A 27,862-nucleotide genomic window follows, 5' to 3' on the forward strand; every position below is an offset into this window, starting at 1 on the left:
AAACAACCAATGGAAGTGATGAGATTTTTCTTGTTTCATAATGGAGTTTTGTATTGGAAAATGTTTTTCATACCACATAATCTGATCACTATTTCCCCTCCCCCAACTCCTCCCAGATCCTCCCTGCCTACGCACCCAACTCCATGCCCTTTCTTTCTCTTTAGAAAACAGGCCATTCAAACAGGCAAATAACAACAATAACAGTATAAACACACATAAACAAACCCACAAAAACACAACATCAGAAACCACACTATTCAATCAAAAGGCTAGTAAGACAGAAATTTTCCAAACAACTTTCCAAATGAGAAAATGACAGAGACAGTTGCTAACCTGCGCTGCCGGTACACTCAGGTACTCACTTTTATTCCTTCTCAAGTCTCTGGTGGGGTTGAAGACCACATACTCTAGTTTTACAATTAAGCTTAGTTATTTAGGGGTTAAGGTGTTTTTAGGTATAGTTAGGTGTTTTAAGTTAATAATGACGAGATATGATAGATATTGATCTACATTCAGAATTGTAGACACACCAAGATAGGAAAGATGTTTTCTTCAAGGCTGCCAAATACAAATAGCCAAAACACTAAGAACGTAATGTTTATATAACTCCTGATTGTCTCATGGTTCTTCTTGCTGTAGGTAGTTTGTTGTATATATGTGTAATAATATAAATGTATATTGAAAAACAAAAAAAAATTGAAAAATTTCCCAAACAAAGCAATATGAGACCAAAAGGCTACAAAAATACCACTGAATTCATTTTCTGTTGGCCACTAGTGCCCTGTATGGGGCGTACCCTAGTGTGGTTGATGGAACCAGTGAAACTCCATTGGAGTGCCCCTTAGGCGTAGTTTACTTCCCCATGGACTCTTTTCTCAAGTGTTTCTTTTTATGTATCTTCTTAGCAAAGGCTGTGGACATGTGGAATAGATGACAATAAACCCTCAGAGATCATGCTATCTTCTTTAAAATGTTTATTTATATAATTATAGCCTTTGATTTTTTCTGATAGTTTTAGAAAAGGTTGAAAATACTCTCAAGTACCAAAGGCTGAATGAAAATCCCAATGCCAGATGCATTGTTGTTGTTTTCAGCTGTTGGTCAGGGAGGCCCCTGAGGCTGTACAAACCACAACGGCTCTGACTGCCACTATTGGGTACATGTGGAAATTGGGTGACAAGCCCATGCTGTTGAAGAGACTGCTTGTTTTAGCTCAGGACATGGAGGGATCAGGTTGAGACAAAGCTGGAAGCTCTCACCTTCTTTCTGGCTTCCCTTAGTGCCAGAATGCACATATGTAGGCTACTAAGGAAGAATTGTTAGCAATAATCCTGTTCAGCCTTGGACTCTGTTTACAACAGCACTAATACGACAGGTATGCCAACTGGTGCCATGGTGACAAGACCATAATACTGGGCTAATATGTTGCTTTCTGATTGGAAGGAAAAACCAAAAGCTGGAAAAGCCACTGTTATTATTTGAAAAATAGGTGTGGTATTCCCCCAAATAGCCCCCCAAACATTTATACTTGGGTTCATAGATTACTAGAGCCAGCAACCTCAATTGTTCCCAAGGGACACTTTTTTCCCAGTGGGTAGTATACTGAAAGACTGGTCAATTCCTAAAAATTAGTGATAGTTACTATGGAAGTAGTATCCCACACTTAGTCAACAGCTATATTAACCCCTGCTAGGATCAGAAAACATTGTAGAAGATATATCAGAAAGACTCCAAGAAATAGAAGAAGGGATGAAATGTTAGCAGTTTCCACTTTATCAAAACACCTCATAGAGGGAGGAAGGATGCTTTTAAGACTCAGGAATTGAGCAAACCATACAAGGCACAGAAAGCGACTAATATTTAAAAGACTCAAGAAGCTGATGAAAGAGATAAGACTCATAGGTCTCTACCCAAAGGTCATATAAAGAGTAACAGTTGCTGGGGTTAAGAGATTCTCTAACAAGATGAGCTCTTTGTATACCATGTAGGGAGATCTGGAGACATAGCTTTCATCAAGAAGAGGTCTTTGAGTCACCCATAGTTTATAGTAACTCCTTATCTGTCTATATGCTTATATAAGTAACTCCAGTGAGCCTACTAGTTCATAAACTAGACTTCTGTGAAATCATTTCTTTGATCTGTTCTGGGTGACTTACTCAAGGTGAATAGGCCCTTACATTGTTATATGCCTATGTTTGATGCAGTGCTGGCTTCTGAATGCTACAAATCTGACATCCTAGGCAAGATATAACCAGTAGGGCAATAATGGTAATATTGTTTATGGGGTAACCAGGTACACTGATTGTTGGATCTGAAGCCTGCTTTCCAGGAGAAAATTCATTCCTGGCACTATAGACATGGTTAAAACCATTACTAGGAAAGCCATAAACACAGAGGAGAAATCTTTTTATTTGTTTAGTGAGTGGTCAAGTGGCCAAACCACCACCTTTAAATACCTATGTTTTTATCTATAGATAAGCACTGTTTTCAATCCTGGGCAGAGAAGCTTTTGAATATATTGAGTAGTGATTAATGCAGAGACTCTAGCTGTTCAAAGGCTGAGAGTGATTCTGAGTTCTTGGCCATAGCTGAGACATCTGTATTGATCATCCCACAAAGCTCAAGGAACAGTGTAGAAGAGGGAGAAAAAAAAAGAATGCAAGATTAGAGAATGGTGAAGAATACTGTGAAAAGACATCTTCTGGGCATGACATGAAGTCCACACATAGACTCAGAACAGCTGTGGTTACCTACACAGATGTGCACAAGATCAAGCAAGTTAAAAATTCTGGCATAGGAAGCTTGTGTAAGGCAGGAGACACTGTCAACAGAACAAAGCGACAGCCTACAGACTGGGAAAAGATCTTCACCAACTCTACATCTGACAAAGGTCTAATATCCACAATATATAAGGAACTCAAGAAATTAAACACCACTAAACCAAGTAACCCAATTAAGAAATGGAGCTCAGAATTAAACAGAATTCTCAACAGAGGAATATCAAATGCTCGAGAAACACTTAAAGAAATGCTTAACGTCCTTAGTCATCAGAGAAATGAAAAATCAAAATGACTCTTAGATTCCATCTTACACCCATTAGAATGGCTTACATCAAAATCTCAAGTGACAGCACATGCTGGAGAGGATGGGGAGAAAGGGGAACACTCCTTCATTGCTTGTGGGAGTGCAAACTTGTACAACCACTTTGGAAATCAATCTGGAGCTTTCTCAGAAAACTGGGAATAGGGCTACCTCAAGACCCAGCTATTCCACTCCTTGGAATATACCCAGAAGATGCTCCAGCACACAATAAGAACATATGTTCAACCATGTTCATAGCAGCCAGAACCTGGAAACAACCTAGATGCCCCTCAGTAGAAGAATGAATAAAGAAACTGTGGTACATTTACACCATGGAATTCTACTCAGCTATTAAACACAAGGAAATCCTGAAATTTGCAGGCAAATGGATGGAACTAGAAATGATCATTCTGAGTGAGTTAACCCAGACCTAGAAAGATACACATGGCATATACTCACTTATATTTGGATACTAGCCCATCAGGGATGTCCCTTCAAATTCTTCACTTACCAGGAGATTAGGATAGATGCTGGGACTTCCTATTGGCACTCCATGTGAGAGAAGTATGGGAGAATGGGGAAATGGAAGGATCCAGAGGGTCCTAGAAACCTACAAGAAGACCATCAGGACTGGCAGATCTGAATCCAGGGGGTCTGCTCAAACTACTGTAACAACCAAGGACAGTGTGTGCAGTAAACCTAGAACCCTTATTCAGATCTAGCCAATGGACAGCACATTCTCCACAGTTGTGTCCTCAGTGGGGACTGACTCTGACACGAACTCTGGTGCACTCTATTTGACCATTTCTCCTTAGTGGGGAGGTCTGGTGGCACTGAGAGGAAGGGTAAGCAGGCTATCAGGATGAGAACTGATAGGCTGTGATTATATTGTGGGAGAGGAGGTCCCCTTCTGTCATAGACCTAGGGGAGGAGAATAGGGTGAAAGAGAGAGGGATGGAAGGGGCAATGGGAAGATACAAGTGAGGGGATAACAATTGAGATGTAATCTGAATAAATTACTGTAGGCTCAATTTTCTTAGCGAATATGTTTTGTTATGAACTTATTAACTGAGAGTACCTCCCTTATAACCCAACTGACCTAAACCATAGGAAAAGGAGATTAAAGAATACAATAATGAAACCATAAGATATCAATTCCTAGGAACGATTCTCCTGGCATAATCAGCAGGGCTTCTTCTGCTGGAACCTCAGCAGGAGCACGGAGCCCCAAAGCCTTCCCTTGAGTGGTTCTCTCTAGGAACCTCTTGAAGTGGAGCGATGAACAGCCAAAACTATCCCAAGTCTCCAAAGGCCCCGCCTCTTGTTTTTGGCTCACATTTATACCTCCTCTCAGAATTTGTTCAAGGATGTTTTTCAGCTGGTTAACAACCAATCTCTACTACACAGTTGTTAGACTTCTAAGGGGATAAACATCACCTGCTCTCTCATAAGTCTTTTTCTCATCCCCCACTTGTGATCTAAACAAAAAACAAGTTTATCTCTCCTTCAAATTGCTTAAAAAATTCTGCCATAAGGAAGAGGCTTCTGAGGCTCCAACCCCAGCTGAGGAGTTCTCATCAGCTTGTAGCTACTGTGGAGCAGAGGGTTACTTTCCCTTCAAGTGTGGCCCCTGCAAGAGTTATCTATTACCCTTTGGATGCTGTTACACCCAGTGGTATGTTGGTAACCCTAATTGGACTCAGTGGTTTATAAGAAAAATGAAAGTTTGAAGATGGACAGCAGATAGGATTTAAGGGGGATTTGGCAGCATGGACTGGTGAGTGGATATATTTAAAATGCATTGTGAAGATCTGTAATATTTTCAACAAATATTAAAAGAATGTAAAAACAAACAAATTGCTCGTGATGATTAGAATAAAAGCAATTTATTCACTGCTATTAGGAATGTAAATAAGTCATGCCACATCTTTTTCTAATCACCACACATCAGTTCTGCTCATTCTTAATTTCTTATAAAATAACCACACTTTTGTGTTATTTTATGACTGACTTCCTTTTAAGATATTTTAATGTGGATTATTTATTTAAAAAGATAAGTCATGATTCAATTCTAGTAATTGTACTTCAAATATGATGAGAGTGGTAAGTAAGAAAATGGTGAAAGGCACAAAACTAAAGCAAAGACATCAAAAAAGAAAGTTTAAGTGGGGCTTTTGTGGCAGAAGCTGAGTGTAAACCTTTTTTTAAATTTATTTTTATTTTTATTTTTTTTACTTTATTAATTTATTCTTGTTACATCTCAATGGTTATCCCATCCCTTGTATCCTCCCATTCTTCCCTCCCTCCCATTTTCCCCTTATTCCCCTCCCCTATGACGGTTCCTGAGGGGGATTACCTCCCCCTGTATATGTTCATAGGGTATCAAGTCTCTTCTTGGTAACCTGCTGTCCTTCCTCTGAGTGCCACCAGGTCTCCCCCTCCAGGGGACATGGTCAAATATGAGGCACCAGAGTATGTGAGAAAGTAATATCCCACTCTCCACTCTACTGTGGAGAGTGTTCTGTCCATTGTCTAGATCTGGGTAGGGGTCCTCAAGACCCAGCTATTCCACTCCTTGAAATATACCCAGAAGATGCTCCAGCACACAACAAGAAAATTTGCTCAACCATGTTCATAGCAGACTTATTCATAATAGCCAGAACATGGAAACAGCCTAAGTGTCCATCAGTAGAAGAATGGATAAAGAAACTGTGGTACATATACACTATGGAATACTATTCAGCTATTAAAAACAAGGAATTCCCGAAATTTGTAGATAAATGGATTGAGCTAGAAATGATCATAATGAGTGAGTTAACCCAGAAGCAGAAAGACTCAAATGGTATATACTCACTTATATCTGCATATTAGCCCAAGGGGCATGTCCCACGAAAGCCTTCACTTACCAGGAAACTGAGACAGAGGGGAGGACATTCTAGTGGGACTCTAGATGAGAGAAGCATGGGAGAATGGCAAAGTAGAAGGATCCAGAGGGTCCTAGAAGCCTACAAGTAGAACATTATGATAGGCAGATTTGGGCCCAGGGGTCCTGCTCAAACTAAGGCACCAGCCAAGGACAATACAGGCAGTAAACCTTTTTATAACAAATTCCTGTCCAAGGAATTGGCTGGTGCTGCACTGGCAGGGGGTATCCTGAGTGGTCTAAATTTGCCAATGTTAATTTGCTTTTAAAAAGCATTTATTATCTTTATTTGCTAAGTGTGTATGTGTGCATGTGTGTGTGCGTGTGTGTGTGTGTGTGTGTGTGTGTGTGTGTGTGTGTGTGCCACAACATGGGTATGCAGGTTAGTGCCCAGTTGTTTAGCCACCTACAGAACGGTTCCCTTGGCTGCCTCCAGTGCTGTCTGTCTAGGCAGCTAGCTGAGCTGAGGACAAACATACAGTTACTTAGGCCCACAAATTTGTATGGGGTTTGAAAGGCTGTGAAGTCCAGTGAGTCAAATGCGGGGGACACAGGGCATTCATGCTCCTCTGGAGCAGTCACCTTGTGTCTTCTTGATGTAGTTAAGTCGTCAGTAGCAGTGCGCAGCCTGACTTGCAAATTTGGCCTCTGATGAAAACTTACTCCCAACTCTGGGATCAGGTGTAGTGGCAGGGAGGTTCTAGACAGGGCTCTGTATGCAGAGTCACTTTTTAAAGCCTTGCAGGATAACGCTGTCTTTAGAGAGAGTAAGTGGCAGATGTGAAAGAGGAATTACCCTGCTGGGACAGTCTCTTCCCTCTCGGGAATCTTCTCCGCTTCTCTCTCTTTGTACGATGATTAGTGGATTGATTTTATTTAAACTATGAGAAACAATTGAAATCATTAAGTGTTTATATTGAGAGCAAACATATTAATAAAGGAAGTAAGGCTTTCTGTAGGGCACTTGGCTTGCCCCAGCCTATAAATGCTCCTTCTGACTTTCCAAGGCAAGTGCCAAACTCTGTCTCCACACATATTCAAAATGTCTTTTCCCTTCCAGATCCACTCGGTACTTTCATTATGGTCTTGTTAAAAACTACCCAATTTCCAGTGGGATTTGCAAGATCGATTTTCCTTTAGTAAGGAGCAGCCAAAGAGGATGCACATGACAGCATTTCTAGTCAATATTCCTTCAGGAAGAGACACTAAGGAAAAACAGCGACACTCCTCCAGGAAGGAGATCTTTTCATTTGATGTTGTTTGAACAGCTAGAATTTGGACAAATACATGTGCTTTCCCTTTATTTTAGCACCTTATACAATATCCTGAATAGGACTATTGGGATAGATAGTATTTTATTAACATGTGGAACAACTAGGCCTGCGGCTCTAAGATATATGACGACTGTAGGTTTTCTATAAATGCATGTAGGCACTCTCATATAATTGACAAGACGCATTCACCAGTGTGGTTTTTTTTTTTTCAGTTGTATGTTGCTGCTTCTCTCCCCTTGTAGAGAGGTGTGAGGACAAAATAAGAAGGGAGAGGCAGATCCTGAATGTTGCAGTTAACCGGGACCTAATGGTGTGTGGAAAGCTTGCGCGTTAGACCTTATTCTTTTCCTTTTAGATCTTGAACTTGCCTGAACTGATTGCTGATTCCAAGTATAGAACGAACCATCTTCGGGTACAGAATCGAAAAGAGCTTGTGAAAATCCTATCTGCAAGGTAAGCTTGGACCTGACACCGAAATGACTCATCTGTTTACCCCTGTCCAAGGCTTTGCCTGCCCTCCCTGTCTTTATATCGGTTTGTAATTCTCTTCCATATCCCAAATCCCTTAATGAAAAGACATCTTAAAGTTGTTGTCATTGTGAAAAAAAACACTTGAAAGTATTTAAATGTTTTATTAAATACCAACTCCTAACGGTGCTGTAAACAAAGTCGCAGTGATTACAATTAGGTCGTTTCTCTGTGCTCTGTAGCTTTTTGGATTTGGCGCATCATACACTGTTAACAACCAGCACAGCAAGAGTTTAACACTAGTCATGTTTCCACTGTGTGAAATGCTCTATACATCATCGTGTTTAACCCTCATGGCCACCCTGTGAAGTAAGTCCTAATGTTCCCATTTTGTAGATAAGGACACCAAATACGTGGAGGTGAACCTAAGAGATTGTTAGATTTCCTAGGCCCTTGGTGTGATGGGAATTTCCAGATTAAGTCATAAAAGATTCATATTAATTGAGGGTCAGGTTGTACTTTTGGAAAACATATACCAATTTTTGAATTTCACATCAGTTTCACATTGTTTGCAACTAAACTTCTCGGTCTGTAGAAATAGTCTCCTTGGGTTTTCTGCCTCCAAATGCTCACATGTGTTGTCATTCAGTGTTGAAGATTTGCTTTTGTCATGCCACTGACTCAGGGCTTTGTTCAAATGTCCATGTAATTCCATGTAATACGAATTGAAGTTCTTAGAAAGTGAAGTTATGCTAATAATCTTTCGAAGTCTGTTGCCTTGCATTTTCAGACCTTTCCATGAAATTCTTCGTATTCATTTACTCATTTGTTCCTTTCTGGATCCTAAGTACTTCTCTGCACTGTATCTATTCCATGTGCCAAATGTTCTGTGTGGGGCTGATGCACACAGCGTATGGGAAAGAAAATTGGGTGCCCCTTTCCTCATCATTGGTTAAATATAATTCTGCTTCTACTGAAGAGCCTCACAGGCCTTTATGATTAACCTTCCTGCGCATGAGAATTACCCATTCATCTCTGCTTGTTGCCTCTTTGTCTCTAAAGCATTTTTAATTCATTTAATTCATTGATAGGACTTTTCCTTTCACACCATGGTTACCAAGTCTCAATAATAGGCACTTGTGAGAACCTTGTCAAAAGCTCTTTGATAAACTAAAGAAATCATGACTGTGCTGTGAGGAGAGCAGATCCCAAGAACAATACGAACTCAGGCAGAGGCACGTATCATCTTGTTATTAGGGCACCAGCACTTTGGTAGCACCTGGACACACAAAATTAGGCTTTCCTATGCCCTAAAACTTTGATTCTGCTGTTAGTTCAGTTATAAAATTCTACTGTTTAAAGGCTCTTAGCAGACTCTGTAATATATAAATTTAAATTTTGTCAATTTTAGGTAATCAAGGAGCATTTCACGTTTTTATACACACGTCAGTATTTAAACATTTTTGAACTCGTAGGGTCGTTATTTTTAACTCACATTCAAGAAAGAATAAGGAAGCCCATTGAAAGGAAGAACCTGATGATGACCCGGGAGGGAATGCAGATTGCAGAGTCGTCTCTTTACTGTTGTTGCTTTGAAGGCCAGTTGGCATACTACCCTCTCTTGGTGTATTGACTTCTTGTGGTATTTTTATAATTTTCAATACTTCCAGTGCATTCTCATCCAGGGTATATCCAGTAGTGGGGAGCGGGCAAGATTAGCGTGTTTATTCATCCCATCTACATGCACAGCTTCTGGCTCTCTGAACGAGTACTTCTCTGTGCATTAATACTGTTAGTGGTCGGTTTTCAGAAGTCTTCACAAATACCCCAAGCTTTGTCATTCTCATCGTAGGATTTTTTTTTCCAGTATTGTAAAAACTTTAGTGGCTTTCCACACATTATAGGACTAAGCCCAGTCTATTCAGCTTGAAATCTAGGCTCCTTCACAGGCTAACGTCACTGAAGTTTCCTGTGTGCTGTTTCCTGACTCATTTTAACTGGGGGCCCCTTCTCTGGCCACACTCCCATTTTCTGTATTCTGTCTTCTCTCCCAGACTTAGCACTGTCCTGAAGCAGCTGGAGCTCCATGGCTAGTTCTACGTTGCTATGAAGCCACATAGCTTCACTCTTGCTTTTTTTCCTGGGTTCCCAAACAGATGGTGGCACCATTAGGAGAGAAAGTACCCAGTTTCTACCTCACATCCAGCCTGTGTCAAACACAAGCAAAATGGGCCTTAGTTCTGGGGGCGACATTGCTCAAGGGTCTGCATTGTTCAGTGTTGTGGTCTTGACCTAAAACGTTTCCTTTCAATCATTTCAGAACTTGTGAATCATTTTTAGTTTGTCCCATGGAAACAGCGACACATTAGCAGGCAGGGGGAAAGGAAGGAGAAGGACTGTGTGTGTTACGTGTCAACTTCAGGCCAGATATATGTGGTTCTCCTTCCTCATCACAGATGCAAGTTCTGAAGTCTAGTTTATGTCTTACTTTCTTTTCAATTGTTGTGATTCCATGACCAAGGCACTTAGAGAACAAAATGTTCATTGGGGACTTACAGCTCCAGAGGGTTTGTCCATGACTGTCATGTCAGGGGACATGGTGCTGAAACAGTAGTTGAGAGCTAACATCCTTTTCCCCAAGCAGGAGGCAGAGAAAGAGAGAGAGACAGAGAGAGAGAGAGACAAAGAGAGAGAGAGAGAGAGAGAGAGAGAGAGAGAGAGAGAGAGAGAAAAGAAGAAGAAGAAGAAGAAGAAGAAGAAGAAGAAGAAGAAGAAGAAGAAGAGAAGAGAGAGACAGAGACAGAGAGACAGAGGCAGAGAGAGAGAGAGACACAGAGAGAGACAGAGAGAGACAGAGAGAGAGAGAGAGACAGAGAGAGACAGAGAGAGACAGAGAGACAGAGACAGACAGAGACAGAGAGAGAGGGAGCGCCAACTGGGAAAGGTGTGGGCTTTTGAAACCCCAGTTCCCACCTCCCAGTGACAAATCTTCTGCAATAATGAGACAGACCTCCTAATCCTTCACAAGCAGCTCTGCCAGCTGGGGACCAAGCATTCAAACATATGAGCCCATGCTGGCCATCTCATTCACACCACCACAGGGTATGTGTACAGCGAATGGATAGAAAACGGTTTTAAGGACCACACTCTTTTCATATACCATATCTCCCCCTTGCAATGACATAGTCACGTTGCACTTGTTTTTTTATTAATTCAATATTAACTTAATGGAGGCTCTTGCTTAATAAGTATCTAGGTTATAAGCACTGAAGATAGGTAAGTAAAATAGGAAAGGACACTATTGAAGGACAACCCAGGGAAGGGAAAGGACACATACCAAGGACTGGGAACGAGGACGGTGTCATCTCATGCATGCATCATGGGGGCCTGTAGGAATAACATGAGGTTTGAGCAGGGCCTGTCGGAATTGAGGGAAGGCATTCAGCAGACATGTGGAGGAAGACTCTAAGGCTGAGGGCATATGGTGAAGTTAAGGAAGCTGCTCATAAGGTGCTGTGCCCTAGGCTAAGGGAGCGAGGGAAAAGCTGAGAATGGGTCACAGACATCGAGAGAGGTGACAAGCAAATCAAATTGTGGAAATAAAGGTGGGCGTTATAATTAGGTTGATACTTAATTGGTCAACTAAAGGATTTATTGAGGAGGGTGTCAGGGGTTATAAAATAAGATTGCTCAGCAGCAACTTATAGTCATACTTAACCTGAAGTGTCAAAGGGAAATCTTTACTTGCTACAAAATTCAAGGTATCTCAGTAACACCAAGCCGGTAAAACTTCATTGCGGTGGCGAGGCCACAGAAGCTCACGGGGTTTCCATTGCGGGTGCTTCTGTCACAGGAGCCTTAGTCAGGGCTCTGTTGAGGCCCATTAAGGGAAGGCAATTCCATGCAGGGCAATGGAATCTTCCTCTGACTTGACAGGGAGCACCTAGTATTCCAATATACCCCCAAACATAAGACTTAATCCAGTAGGGCCAGTAAATCACCTAGTTAAGGAAACAGCCAACAAGAAGGCCAGTTCAGGTACTGCCATGCTAGCTATGGAAGGAGTACCTGTCCTCTTAATGAGATCATGCACTTCTCCTCCCCAGAATCCTTGTTCTCTGTACAGTTGCTATGGAGCCGCTGTGAAGCTCTGTTAGGTCTAAGTACCAACTCACAAAGGTGAAACTGCCTTTTCTCTTCTTTTTCTTTTGGATATGAGTGAGGACCTACCCTAACTTCCTCTAGTGCTCTGGGCTTCTTCATGCTTTCTTGTAAGGTACCTCCCCTTTGCCACATGGTCCCCTCACTGACCCCCTAGACCTAGCCTTGAAACCATTGCTTTCTTGTGTCCTCTTTTCCATGTCCCGCATCCAGGCAGCGACTGAGGTTACAGCTATACTGCCTTGTAATTTTTCTTTTAAATGCTAATAAAATTGACCCTGATTTTCCAGCTGAATTGTTCTTAAGTTCTTCCATTAAGAAGACTATGAACCTCTAGAGGAAGCCCAATTTTGCTGGTAACATGTAGTACTCAACACTGGGCTCCCTCAAATTTGTTTATGCATTTCCTCACTCTTTTATTTTCACAAATGTAGATTACCTACTACATACCAAGGACTGTTCTGAGCATTAAGAAAAAGGCATAAAGATACCGCCAAGACACCCAGTTCCCTGGACACGTGCAGACTTTCTAGAAGACATTTCTTGTGTTTTTTTTTGAACATGCTTTTCATATAACATTTTCTTTAAAACTTTTTCCTGGTTTCAAAAAAGTATTACAACTAGAGTGTATTAGCTTTTTATTGTCTTTTCTTAATTTTTTTCCTAGTGTTTGCCAATCCCTTTTGAAGTGAAAACAGATTTTTAGACCATGTGAATGCACCTGGGTTTTGCCTGTTGTCTGTTATTAAACATAGGTACTTTACTACCATGCATCACCTTCTATGCTCATCTTTAGAATATGTAAAATATATACAAGGATTTCTGGGAATGAATGAGCAGTGCAGATAACTTTAAAAACAAACTCTAGGCATGATGGACTCACAAGAAACTCATTTCTCGCACTCAACTTGACACCCCACACTGAAAGCTGAAGCATTGACAGATTTTTACAAGTGTATGCTCCTCAGCAGACATATGGATTTCCTAGGGTGTTTCATAATCTTCCAAGAATTTTCCTCAGCAGTGAGTATTTCCATCTTTGCCACAGTAGGGTTCATGTGAAGTCTGTAGAATCAGGAATTCCCTTTGTACAGTGTGGAATCCTTAGACTGCTTGGAGTGCCTGTGCAAGGCTTTACTTTGTTCTCCTGGAGTACAGTGGGAGGCTTTCTGTGAGCCTCGGCTGCCTGCTTTGGTCATCAACCGTTTCTGTAGCCAGCACACACAGTTCCCTCCAGGGCTCTCAGGTGTTCCTCGTCCCCTCTGTGCCTGCCAGCAAATCTGTTTTTTTTTCCTCTTTGTAAAGTGGAAGGCTTTTCCCTTGAGCTTGCCATTTTATCCTGAGTGTTGCAGAGACTCTTGTTTACCCAGCTGTTAGTGTTGAACACCAGGTAAAGCTAAAACATATTGAACCTTAGCTAAAACACAAGGAGCCCAAGCAACAGATTTGTCCAGGTTCTGGCAAGCACATCCCATCTTTGCGATGCTATGGAGCTGGCTCTTCAACCTGTGTGAGTGGACCAGCATCCTGGGTCAGCATTTTTGTAATAGTTAGGACCACAAGAGTGAAAGTCATCATGTGTGATCCATCTAAGAAAAGAAGGATGAAGATGATGTGTTGTTGCCTGGGGAGAAATGCCAGGAGGCCATGAAACGAGGACGATGGGCAGGAAAGCAATGGAAGAAGTAGAAATAAGAGTCATAGTATTCCCTGCCTCCTCCCTGCTCTCCTGACACTTTTTGCCCTTTGTCTAGATACTCCATTCAACAGACACTGGGGTGAAATGTAAAGCCTGGGCTCTTGAGGAGTTTCTAGTCTAATTAGGAAAGCAAATACATCAAGCAGTGAATGAACTCCACACTAGCCCAGTGTGCCTAGTGCCAGGGCGGCTGGTGTGCTGTGGAGCCAAGAAACGGGCAACTGTTTCAGCCTAGGCCAGCCAGGGAAGGCTTCTTGGAGGCAATGCCACTTGTCTGGACTCTGGAAGGACAGATGGGATTAAGTGGGGAAGGAAAGGTTATTATTAAAAACAGAAATAATCACTGGAGCTAATTTCAAATGATTCAAAAAAATTCCAAAGAGAGAGAAACAAAAGTAGGTTGGAATGACATGGATGGAACTTTTAAACTCTGGGAAAATCTTACTAATGTAAAGCCAGTGTCTCTTGGCACAATCCAGAAGTCACTGCTAACAGTACTGTGCTGCTTCCTCAGGAACAGAAGCTGCATGCTGCACAAATCGCCTGCTGTCGTTGGCTGGCTTGCCCTCTTAAATAAAGTCTCAGGTATATGGTTGTGACTTACTTAACTTTAAAGTTTACTATAGTGAATTATTTGAGATAAAATGTTTTGTTTCAGCAATTTCTAAAAAGAGGTGTTAATTATAAGAATTTATATTAAATCTTTCCTCTAATCTGTCATCATATTTTTTAATAGAAATGTACAAATTTTTTGAGACCTGAACCTAGAACAAATATTCAGTGTTAAAGGGGGGGGGACTATAAGCTCAAAGGTACCTATTAAATATTAATTACACAGAATAAAACAAAACAAACAACGCTGAAATTTTGTGTGAGGTCCATGACCCTATTCTGGGAGGAGGGAGGGTTACCAGAGGCCAGGAGATTGAAGAGATTTTGGGAACTCACAAGCAGATAAGACATACCTTCTTCACTCTGAGCAGAGGCTGTAAGGCAGGCAGGGACTCAGATTTCAGGTGGCACGCAAGGGCTGCTATAGGTAGGCAGCACATAGGCCTGCAGACCAATACAGTCAGTTTGGCCAAGGTATAGACTCATTCAAAGTCTCAGGCCTCCAACCTCAAGGTCATATCTATACAGAACCACACAAAAATGCTGCTCTGCCAAAAGTAGTTATATAGTGGATTACAACACTGCTACTTTTGGAATGCTGTGGCAGCAGGGTCAGCCATTTTGTGCTGACTTACAGACATCCTCCCACTCTACACCCCATTCCCCACTTCCCATGTCTGCTGTCAGCAATGTGTTAACTGAGTCACACTAGAGATCTACATCAGCATCAGGTTGCTAAGCACAAATCGCCCCTTTAGGCCTTCTGTTCTCTGCATCTTGGTACCCTTAGGTAAAGGGGATAATTACACTTTCCTGCTAGGTCTTTGTGGGATGCTCCCAAGCTCTAAGGAAAAGTTCAAACCGCTTTTTAAAAAATACATGTCATTGACCTGGGGTCTTGTTCAGCGAGACAGAGAACCACATGCTGGTCTTTAAGGTGTGGCCCAGACTTTCATTTATCCATTTACCCATGCATTCGAGAGCCGTTTGGTCTTTCAAGTAAACACAGGGCCAGGAGCTTGTTCTTCCAGCCTCGTCTGTCTATTGCAAGCCACTTTCCTAGGCCATTGCCTCATGGCTTATTTTGCAATAAGCTGTCACTGACAGTCCCTTCCCTTTCTTTTGACAAGAGAGTAAATTTCTAAAGTATATAATTTTGATTTTTTGTTTCTCATATTTGTTTGGGTTTCTGAAATTCAGTAAATTATCTGTCAATTGCACGAATCTGTCAAGTAGACAAGTCGGTGTTGAACAGAGCTATCCTCGCTGAGCAGAGTTGGACTGGCCAAACAGGGAAGGTTCCAGTGTTAGGGCCTACAAAGCCAGAGAGAGAATCTGATATAGTCAGGAACTGTAGAGACTCATGGTCACACAGTGTCAGAAAACCTGAACTTGAGGCGACAGTCTTCTTGCAACTAACTCTCATCTTGAACCAATTCTCTGACTTCCCTGAGGCTCCAGTTCTTGTGAGTTAGGGGCGCATGGCCACACCTCCATCACATGAGCACTATCACCAGGGAACAAGCTGTGAACAGATGCACGGTGCAGTGTATGCCACATGCCCTGGCTATTGGAGAGTATATAGTTACTTCTGTGTTAGTATGACTAAATGTGCAGAAAATGAGAGGAATTACTTAAATTTTTCATAGAAGTTTTCAAAGGGTTTCAGTCTGCCAGAGCAGGAAAAGTTTGGTAGAATAGCTCTGTTCATGGTGATGGGATAGGGGGACAGAGGCCATTCAAGTCACTGTGGATCAGCAAGCAGAGAAGACAGGAAGAAAAGCCAGGGATAGCATGCAAATCACAGACCTACTGTTTTTTTGTTTTTTTTTTTTTTTGATTCAGGAAGCCACTTTCTCAGAGAGTCCAAAGCCTCCCTATGTAGCACCTTCAGGTGGGACACACATTTAAAACATGAGCCTGGGAGGGACATTTCAAACCATCACAGAGAAAGACATCAATCTTCAAGAATCATCACTTACACTATAACAAGTTTTAAACTACAGTTCTTTTCCATGTAGCTCAGCACTGCCTTGAACTCTTGTCTACCGCCTCTTAAATACCAGAATTACATTCATGTACCACTGTGACCAAATGCTGATCATTTGTTTTTATGACTTCTAGTTATAATTATTTTTATTAATTCACAAAGTTCATGTATTTGGGAGTTCATGTATTTTTTTTCTGCTAAGCCATAGCCATTACAATCATTAATTTTGGAAATTTTTATTTAATAAAGTAGCATTCAGCTGTCAATCAGAAATCTTGATTGAAATGATATAAGCAGAGTATTATTGTTGTGGTTTAATTTGGTTCTCGCAAAGTAAAGTAAGATTTCAGTTGGCCTGGGCCTTGTAGCTTAGAAAAGTTTTTTTCTGGATAACTTCAGGAAATTAAAATAGCTTCAGGACTTGGGAATACACTTAACTTTGTACTATTTTACTAGTGTGCCTATTAATAGGGCCTAGAGTTTTTGAAACCCTTTGAAGTGGGTCTTCGTTGCCCCTGGTCCATCCCCTTTCAAGAGACACTTGATCCTTAGTGTGGGCAATGGAATTGGAGGTTACGGTGCAGCTCTCTTTGCTTAGGAATAAAACACTTCAATGTGTCCTTTAGTTGCTATTCTGTGTTTAAGTGTCTGTTCTAGTTTGTTTTCCTGTTGCTGTCATAAAACATTCTGACCAAAAGCAACCGGAGAGCAAAGGGTTTATTTGGCTTACAGACTATAGAAGCCTAGGCAGTCCATCATGTAGAAATCTGAACCCTCAGTAGGAATGGAAGCAGAGACCACAGCAACTGCGGCTTACCGGCTTGTTTCTAGGCTCTTGTAGGCACTTACCTTCCTTGAACTGCTCGGGCCCACCTGTTAGGGATTGTAGTGCCTACAGTGGGCTGGGTTCTCCTATATCAACTAGCAATCAAGAAAATGTCCCACAGACATGCTCGGATGTCAAACTATGGGAGAAACCACTTAATTGAGGTTTCATCTTCTTGGATGTGTAAAGTTGACAACCTCATGCCAACTTTGACTTGCAGACACATCACTCTTAAACAGCAATTTTTTTCCTGTCTTGTTTGTCATCAAGATGTTATTTTAAAAATAAAACATAAAATGTAGTACCACTTTAAAAGTCTCTGAGTCTATAAAAATTAATATGGTTTAAAAGTTCAAACCAGTCTCTTTAAATTATCTAACGGCTCTTAACTTTGGGCTCCTATATAATTGAGAATTAAGCTGTGTTCTGGTACCAAGAGGGAGAACCAAGGCATAGAAACAATCATACTTAGGAGAAAATCAAGTCTAGTGGTGTAGCTCAAATCCTATAGCTCAGTATCTGCCTTCTGAGACTCATCCAAGATGATTTATGCTTCATCATTTATGAGTAGCTCCCGTTCTCTAGCGCTGACATCCACAGCACACACAGCATATCTTACAGGCGCAGGCAGGATCCACCCCACACTGGACACTGCCATTGGCAGGCTTCCGTGGTCTTGGCATTTCCAATATGATAGGTTTTTCACTGAAACTGAGGCTGCACCTTCACCAGTGCCCTTTTTGCCCTTTCTGCCAGAATTCCAACCCTGCCACATTGTGCCAAAGCTTAACTTCTCTCCTTCAATCCCCTAGCTTTCATGTCACCTAAACCAGTACCATGGGAGACACTTAAATATTTACAAATTCAGCTACCAGCTTAAGATGCAGCCCTGGTGTCCCTTGGACTACAGCTTCTGTGTCCTGGCCATGAGGGACTATTTCCTAGACTATTTCCTCTCAAAATGATGTTCTTTTATTAATTACATCTGATTTTTCAAACACAGCTAAAAAACATTGATTGCCCAGTAGAGGAAAGACTTACTTTCACATTATATGTGCCATGAACATCATTAACAGAGTCTTTGCTACCTCCAAAAGTTCACAAACCAAGCCTTCAGTGTCCATTTTTCTCTTAACTATCAACTTCTGTTAAAATAACATACTAAGAACACTATAAGGTCCCAAGGAGGCAGCCTTATTCCAGAAGAGACAAACAAGGCCATAGCAAATGATTTAACAGCTAGGGCAGAGTGTTTGTGAACTGCTTCCGCCAAGGTATTCAAACTCTCTTTGAGTTCTGGGTTAAGTTTTTCAGTCTTTCCTCCTTCATGTCATTCCACTCTTGTACTGTCTTCCCTGCCTTTCACAGTTCCAACTGTTTCACCGTTAAACAATGAGTAGGTGCTATGCATCAGCCTCCTGGCTGGGTTCCGTTTATTTGCACAGAGGATTCATGGCCTACTTGGTTTGCTGAGACAAAAGGAGAGCTTTTATCATTGTGAAAGGCTGGAAAGATCCTATATTTCATGTAATATAGTTCTTCCTTACACATAGTTTGCTGGTTTCAGAGGATCTGATGTTCTAAAATTATAGTTTGCTTTTTTTTTAACCTTTAAGTTTCACATAGTTTCAGGAGAGCTAAGGGAGTCAGATTCCCTAGTATAAAAAGGCCTTTCCATCAGACTGGGTCTTAATATAGAGGTGGTGGAGAAATCACTAAGAACTAGCTACCTGTGGTAAGCGGAGAAAAAGCTTTGAGCAGCCAGAAGCCCATGAGTTTCATCTGAAACACACACTGATGCCTTCTACTGTTCCTCAAATCTGGCAGCCATCAACTCTCATATGTCTACAAGCTTTAAATATCCACAGAGAAACTTATTGTTTTCTCCCTCTGAAACAGTTTTGTCAGTCTAGTATTACACATGATCACATTTTAAGATCTTCTCTGCCAGCCCCCCTTTCCTGACTTCCATTAGCATCTCATGAGGATGCACTTTGTGTGATTTATATATGTCCTCAAACTACACACTTAGCTTGTTACAGCCCCTCCCCCAGTCCTTCCTACTGCTCTGAATCATAGCATTGTCAGTTTATCTCGTGTCTACTGCAGCAGGGCTAATTTGGATAAATGGGGTTGATGTTTGGTGAGGGTCACATTTGTTTTCTTATGCATTCCTTGGCAGCTCTGCTAATAGATGGCCCCTTGTAAAATGTCTATATTTGATGTAGTACATTTTCTAAACGTTGGCTATTTGGAGAGAGATTTAAGGCCATGTTGTTATTATAAGACCAGCCTGGAGGGCAAAATAAAGGACGCCAGCTCTGGGAATCATCCCGTTGGCTTGCAGGCTACTGCCACTCTGGAGAAGCTTCTGTGACCAGGGCACTTTTCACCCTGTGACAGACGCCTTTGTGACCGAGAATCAAATGATGTCTCTACTTGAGTGGAGAGAGAATGGAGTTTCAGCCACTCTCTGGCCTTTCCATGGGTTTCCAGGACAGCTATAAACCACTCCACACTAACTTCTAGAAGAAAAAGCTGGGTGGCAGGTGTGGGGTATTGATACGTGTGCATAGGGATGGCATGGGGATAGGGGGCAAGAGACCATAAGATCTGCTTCCCCAGATAAAACATTTAGTGCTCTCATTCCTCCATTGGAACTTAGTATATCATTTTCAAGTTGTAGACTGTTGGAGTCTGAAACACCTTGTGAATGAGACAGATGTTGGAACAACATCAAATTTAACCCTACCTAGTGTAGAAACTTAAATTGAACTGTATCGCGATGGGCCAGAGATCCTTGGAAAGCTGGTGGGAGGCGTCATGGGCCAGCTTTAAAGTCATTCCCGGTAGGTGAGTAAGCTCTCCACAGGTCTCTGGACACGCTTGTTTCAGTCTTGACTTTCGCAGTAGATAATCTAGAGATTTACCCAAGCTAGAGATGACACTCACGTTTGCTTCTCCCACCAAGTTTCCCACCTGCCTGAATCCTGTTCTTTTGGCTTTTTATTCCCTTAGCTTTGGCTTCATGAGTCTCTCTTAGCTTTATTCCCTTAGCTTTGCCTTCACAGCATGAGTCTCTCTTAGCTTTATTCCCTTAGCTTTGGCTTCACAGTATGAGTCTCTCTTAGCTTTATTCCCTTAGCTTTAGCTTCACAGTATGGGCCTCCCTTAGTCTTTGCTCTTGAATGAGCTAACGTTGCCGCCAAAGGCCGGCTTCGCTTGTCTTTCTGTGATGACAGTTATCATCTCAGCAGCAGAGTCCCGATTTGTGTCACTTGTTCCAGGATATTCACTAGTGGTCAGGCCTCCTGTCCCCTGTACCCTAGACAATCCTTCATAGTTTTGTCAGGTTTCTTGCTGCTTCTAAGTCAGACTGGATCTGCCTGAGTTCTCATTTCAGGCATTTTCTTACTTTCACACAGTCCACTGGTGAGGCCCGAATTGGAGTCTCTTGGTGGCCAGTCCCTTCCCCAGAGCACTTACAGAATGGCTACACTTTTCCTAGCCATAAACTTTACGTTTCCAGTACTTCTGGCTGAAATCAGTCTGTCCTTGCCCCTTCTCTGCTCTTGTCCCTGCCTTCCTCTCTTTCTTTGCTTCCCTCCCTCCCTCCATCACCCCTCCCTCTTCCATTCATTTTCTTATTCCTCCTTTCTCTTCCACCCTTTCCCCACCTCTACCTCTCTCTTACAAATATCCGTATAGGAATAAAATTTTAACATTGCAATTTATAAATTTACATTCTCCCTTCTTAATGACCCTTTTCCCCCTCTTTTGTGAATTGTTTTTTCTTTTCTCATTTGCTAACTTTAGAAAAAGAAAAATCCAGACATTGGAATGTCTGAGTTTATTTAAGTCTCAGTACTCTGTTCAATTTAATGAATGGAAACAAAAAAGGCAAATAAAAATGCTGGCCTGGATCTTTGTGGCTCTGGGATTGGCTTTTTTTGGTGGCCATTTAGATAAATTGGTTTTGGAAAATAAGTTCAAGGGATGGTTTCAAGCTGTTTTCAGACATATCAACATATAGCAGTATAGTCTAAAATAAAAAATAAAGCAGAGAAACTGTTAGAAATGTGATTGTTAATAATTTAATATGCCACTGTCTACAATAGTGGAGACAAGGGAGGATGAAGAAGCCCTCAGTATGCACTAAAATACAGGTTGCTATTACCATGGATAAACCTGTTAGATCAAAAAGTACTAAGATACCAAATATAATATTAAAAAACTTCTTAGCATGTTACTAAGTCCAAAATGAATGTGCAGAAACAAAAATGGGATGAAGCAATTCCAGGCATGTTTAGCAGCAATAGCCCCAGAGACTCAGATGGAGAGAGTACCAACAAGATAGCCCAAACATCTCAGGATGGTTATTTGCTAAACTGAAATAATTCTCTAGGTAGATTTAAGGAAAGCCTATTTTTTTTTCTAGAGCACGGAAGCTGGCAACAACAGTTGTACTGTGTATTAATGGTTCCAATGCTTATGCCCAAATGAAATTTTAGCCTGCAGAGGTAGTTTGGATAAGAATTACAGAGTGTTTAGCTAGTTTCAAGTAAGGTGACTGACATATCTCATGGAAAAATCTCAACAGAAACTCCAGAGATTGACCAAAGAAATGACTCTCACACCTGGAATCCTAGTGTCAGACCCACATGGGACAAGCACTCAGTCTCATTGGAGACCAAACATAGACATTACAATGACCAAAATAAGCTTTTCTTTTTAATCACTCATATACCTAACAATGAAATAATTAATATCACCAAATGTATATATGACCTATTGATTCATATCCCATAGGGAGAAAGTAATTGGGCAAAAGGTGCATAGAGTCCAATGACCCGATCATTCCATTTCAGATTTTTACCCTTGATACCATACTGAAACTCTTTAGAAAGGAAAGGTAAAGACATCTACAATGACAAAAGGAAACTTATGCTACAAAACACATAAAAGTTCCCCACAATGCTGGAAATAAACAATGAGATATGATATTTATACTCTCAGTGAAAATGAGTTTTGTTAAGAATTTATAACTGTGTGAGAAATGCTTATTATATAATATTAGCTTTTAAAGTCAAACTTACAGGTTACAATTGGCCTTCCATATCCCTATTTCCTTCAATAAACTCCCAATCAGAAGCATTAAAAATTTGTTTTTCCACATTGAATGTGCTTCCTTTTGTCATGGGTATCCCCAGTACGCTGCTATTTACATTGCTGCATATCATAAGTAGCTTCCAGGGAGTTTGAAATTCACAGGAGACTGTGCTTAATGAGCGACATACAAAAACATTTGCATAAGAGATTTGAGCATTCAAGGCATCTGGTGTTATTAGGGGCCCTGTAGCCAGCTTACCATGGGTGTCAGCAGAGACTGCATGTGATGACAATAGAGAGGAAAAACAAAAGACAGGTGCTGGATTTTAACTTGGCTCTTCCTGGGTACATAAGGAGTAGGTTTTGTTTTTACATTCTCAAATCCTGATATTTCTGTTTCCTGAATTTTTAAATTGACTATGTGAGTAGTCATTAAATTGATTTAAATGAGTAAAAAGCACAAGAGTGCATCTATTTGCATTAAAATAACCCATTAAATTTTCCCATTACATGCATTTGAGGGGCAGGGCCTTACATGTGCCGTGGTACACCTGTGCGGGGCGGAGGAGAACTTGTGGGAAACGGTTCTTCCCTTTTCTCGTGTTGGTCCTGGGCAGTGCACTTGGGTCCTCTATCACTTTTACTTGATGAGCTATATCACTGGCCCATAATAAGTCATTTTCTTTAAAAAAAATCAAACAACATTATATTAGAAGTAACCAAAACAATAAAAACAGCAGCAAAACCAAGCTGAAAGCTTTTGTGCTCTGCTCTACCTAGTAAGCATCCCAGCAGTTCTAGTCTAAACCCATGATTATAAAGGAGGAAAAAAAGCAAGCAGAACACACAGGTTAAAGGTCAGAAATTAATAATATTTATGGAGATGCCCTTTGTCAGTAATTCATGTTCTTTGACTTCATACGTAATAACTAACTTTTAACTTCTTGTTACTCTAGAAAAATGGCTAAAATTCTATAATGTCAAAAGTTTTGTTTTTAGTTGTTTTCTTCACTAGATTAATTGATATATATCAATTATACATATAAACATATATATGTATATATATGACTTTTTATAGGTAGGAAACTCCAGTGTTGTAAGAGTGAAAGGAGCACATCTTTTATTTGAATGATACAAAACATTTCATTCTTTGGTGTGAAAGGGGATGCTTTGATGAAACACAGTCCACCGACAACTTCTGCCATTAAGTAGCAACATCTACTAACAATTCATGCATGCGTCTTGTGGTTGTTTACAGTATTATTTAATAAAACTTACATACTTATTTTAACGACAACCATATGAAGCATTTAAACATTTAAAGCAATACTCATAAGCAAAAGCTGTATATTCGAGAACTGTCAATAATTTTGTGCAAGTGACTACTTCAGTTTTACCCACACAACATTAGCAGCTGAAGATGACATTTGATTAAAACTATTTTCACCACACACAAAAAAAAGACTACTTTATTCTTGCAAGTAGCTTTCGTGTGTCACCCTCCCAAAGAGCTTGCTTCTTTTACAAGATGGTGGTACAGCACCCTCACTGGCACATCTACAGCCATTGTCTGTTCTTGAAGCACTTTTGATGATGCCACAGTGGCACAATGAGTTACAAATGCAGCAACAAGAATCAGACATATTTAACCACTTAGCCAAGAGCGAAAAATAGCTTCCAACTTTGCTGTCAAGTTTGATTTGTTTCTATGTGCCAGTGGCCTCCTTTGGGCATATCCAGAAAGAAAATAACTTCAGGCACTCAGTTTCAATATTCCAGAGTAGGAGACAGTTTTAGAATTTAGTGTTAAGAGTCCGTGGGTAGCTACTGGGGAGGGTGGTCAGGGTCCAAGTTTTATTTGAGCCGCAGTGATTAAGCTAAGAATCCATGTCTCACATTTCTCTCCCATTAATTTGCTTTCAGATATTCCCTGTCTTTTCCAGTCACTGGCAGGCTTGGTAGGTGGCCTGGAGAGAATAATGCTGGCTTCTCCCCACTCCCCAAGCCCAGATCCAGTTTAACTCATTAAAATAGAGTCTTTAACCAATGCCAGAGCTACTTGTAGCACACTGAAGAATGCAAAATACTTACAATTAGCTAAATATACTAGTTAAACTTATCTAGGATAAGTCAGAAGCAGCAGAAAGTATTATCTTAATTCGATTTTGCTAAAAATCTAAGGTACAACTTCGATCAGGGAATTGATGCCAAAGAGCAGGAGTAAATGAAAAGTGGTCCTGGACATACTCTTATTTTTATGGGTAGGTTGGTATCTCAGTTAGGTTTCCATTGCTGTGAAGAGACTCACGAGCACAGCAATTCTTATTATAAACACAACACAACACAACACAACAACACAACACAACACAACATTTCATTGGGGCTGGCTTACAGTTTCAGAGGTTTAATCCATTATCATTCTGAAGGGAAACATGGTGGCATGCAGGCAGGCATGGTGCTGGAGACAGAGCCGAGAGTTCTACATCTTGATCCACAGGCAGCAGAAGAGGACTGTGTGACAGTGTGTCAACACTGGACATAACTTGATCTTGAGTGACAAACTTCCTCCAACAAAGCCACACCTATTCAACAATTCAACGCCTCCTAATGGCGCCACTCCCTATGGTCCAAGCATTCAAACACATGGATCTATGGTGGCTACACTTTCTGAAACCATCATAGCACAGTTGGCATTGCAGTAGTGTAGCTCAGCCACGCTATGGACACTGAAAATGGTGTGAAACATATTTCTGATTCATGGCCCCAGAGGATGGGAACATGGGTCATGTATCCATCAGCCCCACCTTCCAGATGCTCAGGGTTGCCTCTAAAATGTTATCCAAGACACAAACAAAGAAACAGGGATTTGAAATGGGAGGAGGCAATATCTGAACTTTCAATGAAATCCAGGTGACCAAAGGACACTGAAGGAGGCATTTTCACCTTTCTATCTACTGCTGTCTGAGGACAAGAGAGGGAAATAGAGTTGTGGTACTGTAAGTTGAAGCTTAAATAAAACTGTTGATATTTCAACAGTCGTTCTGTCCTATTAAGACAGTATAGTAGTTTAGTTATAGGTGCTTGAGATTTTATTTTCTCTATAAAGTGGGCATAATAATAATTCTCAGCTCTAAAAATGTGAGAGAATTAAAGGGACACTATAAAGGGCCTGCCATACAATAAGCACCACTGTGTAGTACTGGTAAGGGTCTGGCAGGGCCGCAGCAATGTGGAGGTGGCTCATTTGCTTTGCGTAAACTAATTTTGTTAGTGTCACTCATGCTCTGTGTCATGCTGACTTGTATAAAATCTTAACCACAGAACACCATTCCTTTTCTATTTTCTTCTTAAGCTGAGTCTTGTTTTTTCATATGTGTTTATTACTTGGGGCCTTAAATACATTTTTTATTATTCCATTTAAAATGATGTCATCTCTATTTAAACTAACAAGATCGCTTTCTTTATCTGCTTCTGTTTCTTACAGTGTTCACCAACATGACATCAGCAAGTCTCCATTAAAGTTTGTAATAGAAACCAGCTTTGCTACTAACTAGGAAAACTAAACTCTCTGGGCATGTGTGAACTACTGAGGTGGGGGTCACATGGTTATATGATCCACAGACGTACCTTGGATGGCCTTGTCGGTGGCTCTGATGAAACCCAGGGCATTATGGGATTCCTCTTGGATTTCTATTTAAAACCCATTTAAAGCAATGAAATTGGATTAATATTAGCTGCCTTTAAGACAACAGTATTGGTTATTAATCCTTACTGTTTTCTTTTGTCTGCATGAGAAAAGTACTTAATAATCCTTGCTTCAACAAATATGAGTTAAGGTCCTTCTCTGCAGAGTATTGTTTTGAGTCTTAGGATGACTTTTCCAAACATTCATAACAAATTTCTTGTCTTTAGAAAAGGCCAAAAATAATGAGTTCATACCATACTACCTCTGTGATTAGAGAGCATCAGAGCAGGGAGGTGCTCAGTGCATTTTTCTTTCCCAGATTCCACCATGAGTGAAGAATAGGCTTCCCATATTGATAGATTTACCAGTTGGCCATGAGCTCCATCCATCCATGAGCGCATTTGCTGCCTTCCTCTTTGGTGTGCTTCCTTGTACTATATGACAAGAGTGTGCGTTCTGGAGCTCACACAGTCTGGTTGCTTATTCTCTTCTTGTCTATGTGTAACCTTGGCAAATCACTTAAATCTCCCTGGGGTTCAGGCTGCTGGTCTATAAAATAGGATGCTAGTAGGATTTACCCCATTAGATTATTGTGAGGATTGAATGTGATATCTATGAAAAGTACTTAAAACAGCACCTGGCACATAGCCTGGCCCATAAAAGTGTCAGCTATCAATGGTTAGATTGCCTTGCCGTAATACTGCAACAGGGAAGAGTCTGGTTGTTTCCTGTCTTATAGTGCTAGCAGCCAGTGGAGATCATCGTATGACTTGTTAAGCCACAAGACTGCTTTAATCACCCCCATCTCTCTCTCTCTCTCAAAGGGTTTGAGAAACACTGATGACAAAAGAATATTATAAACACTATATCTTCAAACTGTTTTAGAAGTTTGTTAACACACACATAAAGTTACACACACATACAATGTGAATTCTGTTTTTTTAAAAAAGATTTATTTATTTAATATTATGTATACAGTGCTCTGTCTGCATGTACACCTGCAGGCCAGAATTGGGCATCAGATCACATTAAAGATGGTTGTGAGCCACTATGTGATTGCTGGGAATTGAACTGATGACCTCTTGAAGAGCTGTCAGGGCTCTTAACCTCTGAGCCATCTCTCCATGAGTTTTTTTTTTTTTTTATGAATTTTGTTTTTTAATTGATTTAAAATTGTTTTGTGTACATAAGGTATAAGGTATGTATGGCAATATGCTTACTGTAAATTAGTCATAGACTGGCCTGATGTATGACTGCTTTATAGCATATTGAGAATTTTTATTACTTTTTGTCATTTTTATTCTTTGCTTGTTTGTTTGTTTATTTATTTATTTGGTTTTTTGAGACAGGGCTTCTCTGTGTAGCCTTGTCATATCAACTTCTATGTACTAACAATTTCTTTTTATATATTTTATTTATTTATTCATATTACATCTCAATTGTTATCCCATCCCTTGTATCCTCCCATTCCTCCCTCCCTCCCATTTCCCCCTTACTCCCCTCCCCTATGACTGTGACTGAGGGGGACCTCCTCCCCCTGTATATGCTCATATGGTATCAAGTCTCTTCTTGGTAGCCGGCTATCCTTCCTCTGAGTGCCACCAGGCCTCCTCATCCAGGAGACATGGTCAAATATGAGGCACCAGAGTTCATGTGCAAGTCATACCCCACTCTCCACTCAACTGTGGAGAATGTCCTGTCCATTGGCTAGATCTGGGTAGGGGTTCGAAGTTTACTGCACGTATTGTCCTTGCCTGGTGCCATAGTTTGAGCAGGAATCCTGGGCCCAGATTTGCCCATCATAATGTTCTTCTTGTAGGTTTCTAGGATCCTCTGGATCCTTCTGTTTCCCTATTCTCTCATGCTTCTCTCACCAAGAGTCCCAATAGAACGTCCTCCCCTCTGTCACACTTTCCTGGTAAGTGAAGACTTTCATGGGACATGCCCCTTGGGCTAGTGTCCAGAATAAGTGAGTATATACCATTTGACTCTTTCTGCTTCTGGGTGAACTCACTCATTATGATAATTTTTAGT

General features: G+C 40.8%; 1 protein-coding gene across 4 annotated transcripts in view; it reads left to right on the top strand.

The window, feature by feature from the left end:
• Positions 1-27,862, top strand: part of SUGCT (succinyl-CoA:glutarate-CoA transferase) — a 701,020-nt gene that overhangs the window by 276,529 nt on the left and 396,629 nt on the right. For all 4 annotated transcript variants that reach the window (XM_084796224.1, XM_084796226.1, XM_084796223.1 and 1 more), the window contains one exon: positions 7,634-7,731. In XM_084796224.1, the coding sequence (XP_084652350.1) occupies positions 7,634-7,731 (98 nt within the window). The remainder of the gene's footprint in view (positions 1-7,633; positions 7,732-27,862) is intronic.

This window comes from Acomys minous (assembly GCF_964271855.1).
Source record: "Acomys minous genome assembly, chromosome: 9".
NCBI classification, from domain to species: domain Eukaryota; kingdom Metazoa; phylum Chordata; class Mammalia; order Rodentia; family Muridae; genus Acomys; species Acomys minous.